The sequence below is a fragment of the Salvelinus alpinus genome, chromosome 9, assembly GCF_045679555.1.
Source record: "Salvelinus alpinus chromosome 9, SLU_Salpinus.1, whole genome shotgun sequence".
NCBI classification, from domain to species: Eukaryota; Metazoa; Chordata; class Actinopteri; order Salmoniformes; family Salmonidae; genus Salvelinus; species Salvelinus alpinus.
In genome coordinates, this window is record NC_092094.1 from 3,932,852 (window position 1) to 3,945,091 (window position 12,240).

The 12,240-nt window shown below is 40.1% G+C and overlaps 1 protein-coding gene across 2 annotated transcripts in view; it reads right to left on the reverse strand.

Moving 5' to 3' along the window:
* The window catches only part of LOC139584167 (voltage-gated potassium channel KCNC1-like), a 50,170-nt gene that overhangs the window by 16,601 nt on the left and 21,329 nt on the right, over positions 1–12,240 (reverse strand). For both annotated transcript variants that reach the window (XM_071415710.1, XM_071415711.1), the window contains one exon: positions 11,668–11,838. In XM_071415710.1, the coding sequence (XP_071271811.1) occupies positions 11,668–11,838 (171 nt within the window). The remainder of the gene's footprint in view (positions 1–11,667; positions 11,839–12,240) is intronic.

A 12,240-nucleotide genomic window follows, 5' to 3' on the forward strand; every position in this document is an offset into this window, starting at 1 on the left:
GTGTCAGTAGCATGCATTAAGTGTGTCAGTAGTATGCATTGAGTGTGTCAGTAGCATGCATTGAGTGTGTCAGTAGCATGCATTAAGTGTGTCAGTAGCATGCATTAAGTGTGTCAGTAGCATGCATTAAGTGTGTCAGTAGCATGCATTAAGTGTGTCAGTAGTATGCATTAAGTGTGTCAGTAGTAAGTATTGAGTGTGTCAGTAGTATCCATTGAGTGTGTCAGTAGCATGCATTGAGTGTGTCAGTAGTATCCATTGAGTGCATCAGATGTAGTAGCAGCTAGTTCAACAACATGCACAGGGTGGTACTGGAATGGTTTAGAGGAGCAGACATGTTGACATTCAACTAGGCCACCTGAGTGGGGAACACATTGTTGGTAGCTACAGTATATTGGAGAATATGTTGGCAGTCTGCTACAGTATATTGGAGAATATGTTGGCAGTCTGCTACAGTATATTGGAGAATATGTTGGCAGTCTGCTACAGTATATTGGGAAATATGTTGGCAGTCTGCTACAGTATATTGGAGAATATGTTGGCAGTCTGCTACAGTATATTGGGAAATATGTTGGCAGTCTGCTACAGTATATTGGAGAATATGTTGGCAGTCTGCTACAGTATATTGGGAAATATGTTGGCAGTCTGCTACAGTATATTGGAGAATATGTTGGCAGTCTGCTACAGTATATTGGAGAATATGTTGGCAGTCTGCTACAGTATATTGGAGAATATGTTGGCAGCCTGCTACAGTATATTGGGAAATATGTTGGCAGTCTGCTACAGTATATTGGAGAATATGTTGGCAGTCTGCTACAGTATATTGGAGAATATGTTGGCAGTCTGCTACAGTATATTGGGAAATATGTTGGCAGTCTGCTACAGTATATTGGAGAATATGTTGGCAGTCTGCTACAGTATATTGGAGAATATGTTGGCAGTCTGCTACAGTATATTGGAGAATATGTTGGCAGTCTGCTACAGTATATTGGGAAATATGTTGGCAGTCTGCTACAGTATATTGGAGAATATGTTGGCAGTCTGCTACAGTATATTGGAGAATATGTTGGCAGTCTGCTACAGTATATTGGAGAATATGTTGGCAGTCTGCTACAGTATATTGGAGAATATGTTGGCAGTCTGCTACAGTATATTGGGAAATATGTTGGCAGTCTGCTACAGTATATTGGAGAATATGTTGGCAGTCTGCTACAGTATATTGGAGAATATGTTGGCAGTCTGCTACAGTATATTGGAGAATATGTTGGCAGTCTGCTACAGTATATTGGAGAATATGTTGGCAGTCTGCTACAGTATATTGGAGAATATGTTGGCAGTCTGCTACAGTATATTGGAGAATATGTTGGCAGTCTGCTACAGTATATTGGAGAATATGTTGGCAGTCTGCTACAGTATATTGGAGAATATGTTGGCAGTCTGCTACAGTATATTGGAGAATATGTTGGCAGTCTGCTACAGTATATTGGAGAATATGTTGGCAGTCTGCTACAGTATATTGGAGAATATGTTGGCAGTCTGCTACAGTATATTGGAGAATATGTTGGCAGTCTGCTACAGTATATTGGAGAATATGTTGGCAGTCTGCTACAGTATATTGGTTGAATATGTTGGCAGTCTGCTACAGTATATTGGGATATATGTTGGCAGTCTGCTACAGTATATTGGAGAATATGTTGGCAGTCTGCTACAGTATATTGGAGAATATGTTGGCAGTCTGCTACAGTATATTGGGAAATATGTTGGCAGTCTGCTACAGTATATTGGAGAATATGTTGGCAGTCTGCTACAGTATATTGGAGAATATGTTGGCAGTCTGCTACAGTATATTGGGATATATGTTGGCAGTCTGCTACAGTATATTGGAGAATATGTTGGCAGTCTGCTACAGTATATTGGAGAATATGTTGGCAGTCTGCTACAGTATATTGGAGAATATGTTGGCAGTCTGCTACAGTATATTGGAGAATATGTTGGCAGTCTGTTACAGTATATTGGAGAATATGTTGGCAGTCTGCTACAGTATATTGGGAAATATGTTGGCAGTCTGCTACAGTATATTGGAGAATATGTTGGCAGTCTGCTACAGTATATTGGAGAATATGTTGGCAGTCTGTTACAGTATATTGGAGAATATGTTGGCAGTCTGCTACAGTATATTGGGAAATATGTTGGCAGTCTGCTACAGTATATTGGAGAATATGTTGGCAGTCTGCTACAGTATATTGGAGAATATGTTGGCAGTCTGTTACAGTATATTGGAGAATATGTTGGCAGTCTGCTACAGTATATTGGAGAATATGTTGGCAGTCTGCTACAGTATATTGGAGAATATGTTGGCAGTCTGCTACAGTATATTGGAGAATATGTTGGCAGTCTGTTACAGTATATTGGAGAATATGTTGGCAGTCTGCTACAGTATATTGGGAAATATGTTGGCAGTCTGCTACAGTATATTGGAGAATATGTTGGCAGTCTGCTACAGTATATTGGAGAATATGTTGGCAGTCTGTTACAGTATATTGGAGAATATGTTGGCAGTCTGCTACAGTATATTGGAGAATATGTTGGCAGTCTGCTACAGTATATTGGAGAATATGTTGGCAGTCTGCTACAGTATATTGGAGAATATGTTGGCAGTCTGCTACAGTATATTGGAGAATATGTTGGCAGTCTGCTACAGTATATTGGAGAATATGTTGGCAGTCTGCTACAGTATATTGGAGAATATGTTGGCAGTCTGCTACAGTATATTGGAGAATATGTTGGCAGTCTGTTACAGTATATTGGAGAATATGTTGGCAGTCTGCTACAGTATATTGGAGAATATGTTGGCAGTCTGCTACAGTATATTGGGAAATATGTTGGCAGTCTGCTACAGTATATTGGAGAATATGTTGGCAGTCTGCTACAGTATATTGGAGAATATGTTGGCAGTCTGCTACAGTATATTGGAGAATATGTTGGCAGTCTGCTACAGTATATTGGAGAATATGTTGGCAGTCTGCTACAGTATATTGGAGAATATGTTGGCAGTCTGCTACAGTATATTGGAGAATATGTTGGCAGTCTGCTACAGTATATTGGAGAATATGTTGGCAGTCTGCTACAGTATATTGGAGAATATGTTGGCAGTCTGCTACAGTATATTGGAGAATATGTTGGCAGTCTGCTACAGTATATTGGGAAATATGTTGGCAGTCTGCTACAGTATATTGGAGAATATGTTGGCAGTCTGCTACAGTATATTGGAGAATATGTTGGCAGTCTGTTACAGTATATTGGAGAATATGTTGGCAGTCTGCTACAGTATATTGGTTGAATATGTTGGCAGTCTGCTACATTATATTGGAGAATATGTTGGCAGTCTGCTACAGTATATTGGAGAATATGTTGGCAGTCTGCTACAGTATATTGGAGAATATGTTGGCAGTCTGCTACAGTATATTGGAGAATATGTTGGCAGTCTGCTACAGTATATTGGAGAATATGTTGGCAGTCTGTTACAGTATATTGGAGAATATGTTGGCAGTCTGCTACAGTATATTGGAGAATATGTTGGCAGTCTGCTACAGTATATTGGAGAATATGTTGGCAGTCTGCTACAGTATATTGGAGAATATGTTGGCAGTCTGTTACAGTATATTGGAGAATATGTTGGCAGTCTGCTACAGTATATTGGAGAATATGTTGGCAGTCTGTTACAGTATATTGGAGAATATGTTGGCAGTCTTTTACAGTATATTGGAGAATATGTTGGCAGTCTGCTACAGTATATTGGAGAATATGTTGGCAGTCTGCTACAGTATATTGGAGAATATGTTGGCAGTCTGCTACAGTATATTGGAGAATATGTTGGCAGTCTGTTACAGTATATTGGGAAATATGTTGGCAGTCTGCTACAGTATATTGGAGAATATGTTGGCAGTCTGCTACAGTATATTGGAGAATATGTTGGCAGTCTGCTACAGTATATTGGAGAATATGTTGGCAGTCTGCTACAGTATATTGGAGAATATGTTGGCAGTCTGCTACAGTATATTGGAGAATATGTTGGCAGTCTGCTACAGTATTTTGGGAAATATGTTGGCAGTCTGCTACAGTATATTGGAGAATATGTTGGCAGTCTGCTACAGTATATTGGGAAATATGTTGGCAGTCTGCTACAGTATATTGGAGAATATGTTGGCAGTCTGCTACAGTATATTGGAGAATATGTTGGCAGTCTGCTACAGTATATTGGAGAATATGTTGGCAGTCTGCTACAGTATTTTGGGAAATATGTTGGCAGTCTGCTACAGTATATTGGAGAATATGTTGGCAGTCTGCTACAGTATATTGGAGAATATGTTGGCAGTCTGCTACAGTATATTGGAGAATATGTTGGCAGTCTGCTACAGTATATTGGAGAATATGTTGGCAGTCTGCTACAGTATATTGGAGAATATGTTGGCAGTCTGCTACAGTATATTGGAGAATATGTTGGCAGTCTGCTACAGTATATTGGAGAATATGTTGGCAGTCTGCTACAGTATATTGGAGAATATGTTGGCAGTCTGCTACAGTATATTGGAGAATATGTTGGCAGTCTGCTACAGTATATTGGGAAATATGTTGGCAGTCTGCTACAGTATATTGGGAAATATGTTGGCAGTCTGCTACAGTATATTGGAGAATATGTTGGCAGTCTGCTACAGTATATTGGAGAATATGTTGGCAGTCTGCTACAGTATTTTGGGAAATATGTTGGCAGTCTGCTACAGTATATTGGAGAATATGTTGGCAGTCTGCTACAGTATATTGGAGAATATGTTGGCAGTCTGCTACAGTATATTGGAGAATATGTTGGCAGTCTGCTACAGTATATTGGAGAATATGTTGGCAGTCTGCTACAGTATATTGGAGAATATGTTGGCAGTCTGCTACAGTATATTGGAGAATATGTTGGCAGTCTGCTACAGTATATTGGAGAATATGTTGGCAGTCTGCTACAGTATATTGGAGAATATGTTGGCAGTCTGCTACAGTATATTGGAGAATATGTTGGCAGTCTGCTACAGTATATTGGAGAATATGTTGGCAGTCTGCTACAGTATATTGGAGAATATGTTGGCAGTCTGCTACAGTATATTGGAGAATATGTTGGCAGTCTGCTACAGTATATTGGGAAATATGTTGGCAGTCTGCTACAGTATATTGGGAAATATGTTGGCAGTCTGCTACAGTATATTGGAGAATATGTTGGCAGTCTGCTACAGTATATTGGAGAATATGTTGGCAGTCTGCTACAGTATTTTGGGAAATATGTTGGCAGTCTGCTACAGTATATTGGAGAATATGTTGGCAGTCTGCTACAGTATATTGGGAAATATGTTGGCAGTCTGCTACAGTATATTGGAGAATATGTTGGCAGTCTGCTACAGTATATTGGAGAATATGTTGGCAGTCTGCTACAGTATATTGGAGAATATGTTGGCAGTCTGCTACAGTATATTGGAGAATATGTTGGCAGTCTGCTACAGTATATTGGAGAATATGTTGGCAGTCTGCTACAGTATATTGGAGAATATGTTGGCAGTCTGCTACAGTATATTGGAGAATATGTTGGCAGTCTGCTACAGTATATTGGAGAATATGTTGGCAGTCTGCTACAGTATATTGGTTGAATATGTTGGCAGTCTGTTACAGTATATTGGAGAATATGTTGGCAGTCTGCTACAGTATATTGGAGAATATGTTGGCAGTCTGCTACAGTATATTGGAGAATATGTTGGCAGTCTGCTACAGTATAATGGAGAATATGTTGGCAGTCTGCTACAGTATATTGGAGAATATGTTGGCAGTCTGCTACAGTATATTGGAGAATATGTTGGCAGTCTGCTACAGTATATTGGAGAATATGTTGGCAGTCTGCTACAGTATATTGGAGAATATGTTGGCAGTCTGCTACAGTATATTGGAGAATATGTTGGCAGTCTGCTACAGTATATTGGGATATATGTTGGCAGTCTGCTACAGTATTTTGGAGAATATGTTGTCAGTCTGCTACAGTATATTGGGAAATATGTTGGCAGTCTGCTACAGTATATTGGGAAATATGTTGGCAGTCTGCTACAGTATATTGGGAAATATGTTGGCAGTCTGCTACAGTATATTGGAGAATATGTTGGCAGTCTGCTACAGTATATTGGAGAATATGTTGGCAGTCTGCTACAGTATATTGGGAAATATGTTGGCAGTCTGCTACAGTATATTGGAGAATATGTTGGCAGTCTGCTACAGTATATTGGGAAATATGTTGGCAGTCTGCTACAGTATATTGGAGAATATGTTGGCAGTCTGCTACAGTATATTGGAGAATATGTTGGCAGTCTGCTACAGTATATTGGGAGAATATGTTGGCAGTCTGCTACAGTATATTGGAGAATATGTTGGCAGTCTGCTACAGTATATTGGAGAATATGTTGGCAGTCTGCTACAGTATATTGGAGAATATGTTGGCAGTCTGCTACAGTATTTTGGGAAATATGTTGGCAGTCTGCTACAGTATATTGGAGAATATGTTGGCAGTCTGCTACAGTATATTGGAGAATATGTTGGCAGTCTGCTACAGTATATTGGGATATATGTTGGCAGTCTGCTACAGTATATTGGAGAATATGTTGGCAGTCTGCTACAGTATATTGGAGAATATGTTGGCAGTCTGCTACAGTATATTGGAGAATATGTTGGCAGTCTGCTACAGTATATTGGAGAATATGTTGGCAGTCTGCTACAGTATATTGGAGAATATGTTGGCAGTCTGCTACAGTATATTGGAGAATATGTTGGCAGTCTGCTACAGTATATTGGGAAATATGTTGGCAGTCTGCTACAGTATATTGGAGAATATGTTGGCAGTCTGCTACAGTATATTGGAGAATATGTTGGCAGTCTGCTACAGTATATTGGAGAATATGTTGGCAGTCTGCTACAGTATATTGGGAAATATGTTGGCAGTCTGCTACAGTATATTGGAGAATATGTTGGCAGTCTGCTACAGTATATTGGAGAATATGTTGGCAGTCTGCTACAGTATATTGGGGAATATGTTGGCAGTCTGCTACAGTATATTGGTTGAATATGTTGGCAGTCTGCTATACTTTTTTACGATTCTCCCTGTAGATTTGGGGATTCTGTCCTGTGTTCCCTTTAACTAAGAGCCATGGGCTGAATCCCCCAACTTGAGAAACTGAATGCCAGCTTGAGGTTTTGCATACATTAGGCATCGATGGCAATAAGAGATTTGTTAGGTCACTGTTGGACCCAGCCCCAATAGAACAATGGCGTTGTGCTTTTAGATACCAGTTAAAACACAGACTGGATTAGAGTTGGCGTAGTCATTAATAATTTTTTAAAAAGACAGACATTTATAAGTGTAATCATTTTTTTTACAGTGTTTGTTGTTTTACAAATTTAGGGTTGGGCATTTCATTTCCCTCTGTCATGAGGCAACTTCACATAGCCCCTCATAAGCCATAGGACGTCATAAGCCATAGGACGTCATAAGCCATAGAACTTCATAAGCCAAAGGACTTCATAAGCCATAGGACTTCATAAGCCACAGGACTTCATAAGCCATAGGACCTCATAAACCATAGCCCCTCATAAGCCACAGGACTTCATAAGCCATAGGACTTCATAAGCCATAAAACTTCATAGGACTTCATAAGCCAAAGGACTTCATAAGCCACAGGACTTCATAAGCCATAGGACTTCATAAGCCATAGGACTTCATAAGCCACAGGACTTCATGAGCCATAGGACTTCATAAGCCACAGGACTTCATAAGCCACAGGACTTCATAAGCCACAGGACTTCATAAGCCACAGGACTTCATAAGCCATAGGACTTCATAAGCCATAGGACTTCATAAGCCATAGAACTTCATAGGACTTCATAAGCCAAAGGACTTCATAAGCCACAGGACTTCATAAGCCATAGGACTTCATAAGCCATAGGACTTCATAAGCCACAGGACTTCATAAGCCACAGGACTTCATAAGCCACAGGACTTCATAAGCCATAGGACTTCATAAGCCATAGGACTTCATAAGCCATAGGACTTCATAAGCCATAGAACTTCATAGGACTTCATAAGCCATAGGACTTCATAAGCCACAGGACTTCATAAGCCATAGGACTTCATAAGCCATAGGACTTCATAAGCCACAGGACTTCATAAGCCATAGGACTTCATAAGTCATAGGACTTCATAAGCCATAGCATCAGTAGAACAAACACACAAGGTAGCTGCATACATGATAGAGCCCCCTGCCCCCCCTCAGTAAGGCCCCCAGCCCCCCCTCAGTAAAACAACAAACACAACATACATCAAGACTTTCTTTACAAGCACATTGTATTTCATATAATAACATTTTAAATTGGTTCTTTTGTTTGAATAACATATAGGATGTACATTATGTATGTTGTGTGTGTGTATATAAAATAGTCACTTCATTAAAATAGTCAGAATTCATCTAAGATAAATCAAGAAATCTGTCATTCATTCATTTGGAGATCTTCGTTGGATAATTTTACATCTAGCTAAAGGTGTTTGGTGCAGTATTTCTCAATTTAAAAAAAAATGTGCCTGGAAAAATTAGTCAGTGCACTGCATTCAGTCTATGGAGTCGGGAAAGTCTGGCTGTGCTCAGGACTGATTTCTGAGAACTATAACCTGTCTACGACTTCATCATCTGAAAGCTAAACTATCGTAAATAAAGCACAAGCTAAATTCTGTTTATCAGCGCCCCCCCCCCCGCCAATAAAAAATAGTTTTGCTATTTGGCTAGCAGTCACATTGAGCAGCCAGGCCACAATTTAATTACATTTTTTATTTAACTAGGCAAGTCAGTTAAGAACAAATTGTTATTTACAATGACGGCCAAACCCAGAGGACTCTGGGAAAATTGTGCGCTGCCCTATGGGACTCTCAATCAATTTATCAAGTCTCTGGGCAAGTGGGCATGATCCTAATCCAATCAAATTTTATTTGTCACATCATCCTAATCCATACCCACCCCTCCTGTATGTCGTGACAAACTCACTTACAAAACGTAGTTTTGGACCAGACTGACTTTATGACCAAAATTATCCTATTTACACTTTGTAGTCAATTTTGACACTATAATCAATGTTTCTGCCTCATACCCAGCTAGCTTAGTGGATCTGGGCCGATTCCGGCTGAGAGCCGGGGCACTCGGCCGAGAGTCAGGTGTGAGTTATCTGGCACAAATGTATTACTTGAGGCTTGGGCCCGATTGGGGCTACTCTCTGGCAGATGATTACAAGTGCTGCTTTATATAATTAACATTTAATTATTTATTTTCCCCATATTTTCTACATTGTTTCTGTGATCAGAAAAAATACAATTAACATTTAAATGAAATTCTTTAAGAGTACTGTGTAGTATTTTAGTATTTTGATGCTTTGTGCAAAGCAATTGATAAGCATTCAAAACTTTGTGGATGGAGCCTCCGGAGTGAATGTATAAAATGTATAATAGTAATATTTAAAATTACTAAATCGGGTAATTTTGTATACATTCATAAAAATTTGGATCGGGCCGCTTCTGGGGGGATTCTGGTAAGATGCTGGCAAAGTCGGCTGAATTCCGGTAGACGGAAACGGCCCGATGTACTTGGGCCGATTCTGGGCAGTCGTTAATTTTGATTCCGGGTCGAGTCCAACACCTGATTCCCGGCCGGTTCCGGCCTCCCGGAAGAGGGCCGCTTCTGGGCCGATTCCTCATTGCTAGCTGGGTATCAATGCCACATAGGCCGTTTAAAACCAGAGAAGTTGGTTCTAAGGGGTAGCTGACCTTTAAAAGGAAAGGGTACCTTGGAGAATGTCTGATTACTTCTTACAGTACTTTCTGCATCCCAAATGACACTCTATCCCAAATATACAGCCCTGATCAACAGTAGTACGCTATATATGGAATAGGGTGCCATTTGCAACGCATCCCTAGTCCCTTTGCACTATTTCATTCATTCTGATGATGTCATGGGCACTCCAGTAATGTCCAGTAATGTCCAGTAATGTCCTGTAATGTCCTGTAATGTCCAGTAATGTCCAGTAATGTCCAGTAATGTCCTGTAATGTCCTGTAATGTCCAGTAATGTCCAGTAATGTCCAGTAATGTCCTGTAATGTCCAGTAATGCCCTGTAATGTCCAGTAATGTCCAGTAATATCCTGTAATGTCCAGTAATGTCCTGTAATGTCCAGTAATATCCAGTAATGTCCTGTAATGTCCTGTAATGTCCAGTAATGTCCAGTAATTTCCAGTAATGTCCAGTAATGTCCAGTAATATCCAGTAATGTCCTGTAATGTCCTGTAATGTCCAGTAATGTCCAGTAATGTCCAGTAATGTCCTGTAATGTCCAGTAATGCCCTGTAATGTCCAGTAATGTCCAGTAATGTCCAGTAATGTCCTGTAATATCCTGTAATGTCCAGTAATGTCCTGTAATGTCCAGTAATGTCCAGTAATGTCCAGTAATGTCCTGTAATATCCTGTAATGTCCAGTAATGTCCTGTAATGTCCAGTAATGTCCTGTAATGTCCAGTAATGTCCTGTAATGTCCAGTAATGTCCTGACCTTGATTTTTGCAGAAGTATTTTTTAGAACTCAGACTTTCGGAGATGAGTCTTAAAAAAAAAACTGTAAAGCTCATCAAACAAAAACATAATTCTGCTTAAGTGTGTGTACATGACTGTATTTACTTGGGATATTGTTTTTCAATGGGAAAGGTGAAAAGTTCCAAAGTAGCTGGATCTGGAGGGGCGTCTTTAATGACCCGTCATGTTCTAAGGAGTTCAGAGCACTTCTCTACAGAGCTACGGTAGCTACAAATATCATCTACGAAGACATTTCAAAAACACGTTGGTCAAAAGAAAGACAAAACCGAATGTAAAGTGACCGCTGTCTATTGTTAGGAGGAGAGGTCAAACCAGAATGCAGATCTATAAAATAACAGTTGGGGGGTAGAGCAAAGGCTTGGATAACAACCTTGTGTAGGTTTCCTGGTGTGTGTGTGTGTGTGCGTGCGTACGTGCGTGTGTGTGCGTGCACGTGCATAGCCGCGGGAAGTAGGAGTGCTGAGGGTGCTGATAAATTAAAAAATTAAAAAGGAAATGCACCTTTTTCTCATACTAAAGTAGTGCACTGGGCCTTTACTAGTCCTGTATTAGTGGACCTATATAGACGTCTGTAACACTGGGACTTTACTAGTCCTGTATTAGTGGACCTATATAGACGTCTGTAACACTGGGACTTTACTAGTCCTGTATTAGTGGACCTATATAGACGTCTGTAACACTGGACCTTTCCTCGTCCTGTATTAACAGAATTTGCAGCACCCCCAGCCCCAAACATCCTCCGGCGGCTGTGTGTGTGTGTATGCTTTTGCGTCATGTGCACATGCACGTGCGTGTTGGCCCACAGGTTGACATTGTGTACCGTATGTATGATTATGAGAAATCAGGTCGTAGGGAAAGTAACCCGTTTAATAGCGGCCTGTGTTTGGCTGTTACAGTACGTAACTCTCCTCCCTCCTCCCCCTGTGTGGTTGGACTGTGTTTGGCTGTTACTGTAGGTGTACGTACCCCTCCTGACTCTACCCCCTTTGTGGTTGGGTCGTTCTGCAGCTGTGGTGACGAGACAACAAGGCCGTTCTCTCTCACTGGGGCTGAAGATCTCCTCTGGCGAGATGGCCTGGTCTATATGAGGACAGTCTTCATTGGCTAGAGCTGCGTTGGCCGCCTCCAGCTTGGAATCTTCAGACAGACACACAGGAGATTCCATAGAAACAGAATTAGAACAGGAGATTCCATGGAAATAGAATTAGAACAGGAGATTCCAAAGAATTAGAATTAGAACAGGAGATTCCATAGAAACAGAATTAGAACAGGAGATTCCATGGAAATAGAATTAGAACAGGAGATTCCATGGAAATAGAATTAGAACAGGAGATTCCAAAGAATTAGAATTAGAACAGGAGATTCCAAAGAATTAGAATTAGAACAGGAGATTCCAAAGAATTAGAATTAGAACAGGAGATTCCAAAGAATTAGAATTAGAACAGGAGATTCCAAAGAATTAGAATTAGAACAGGAGATTCCATAGAAACAGAATTAGAACAGGAGATTCCATATAATTAGAATTAGAACAGGAGATTT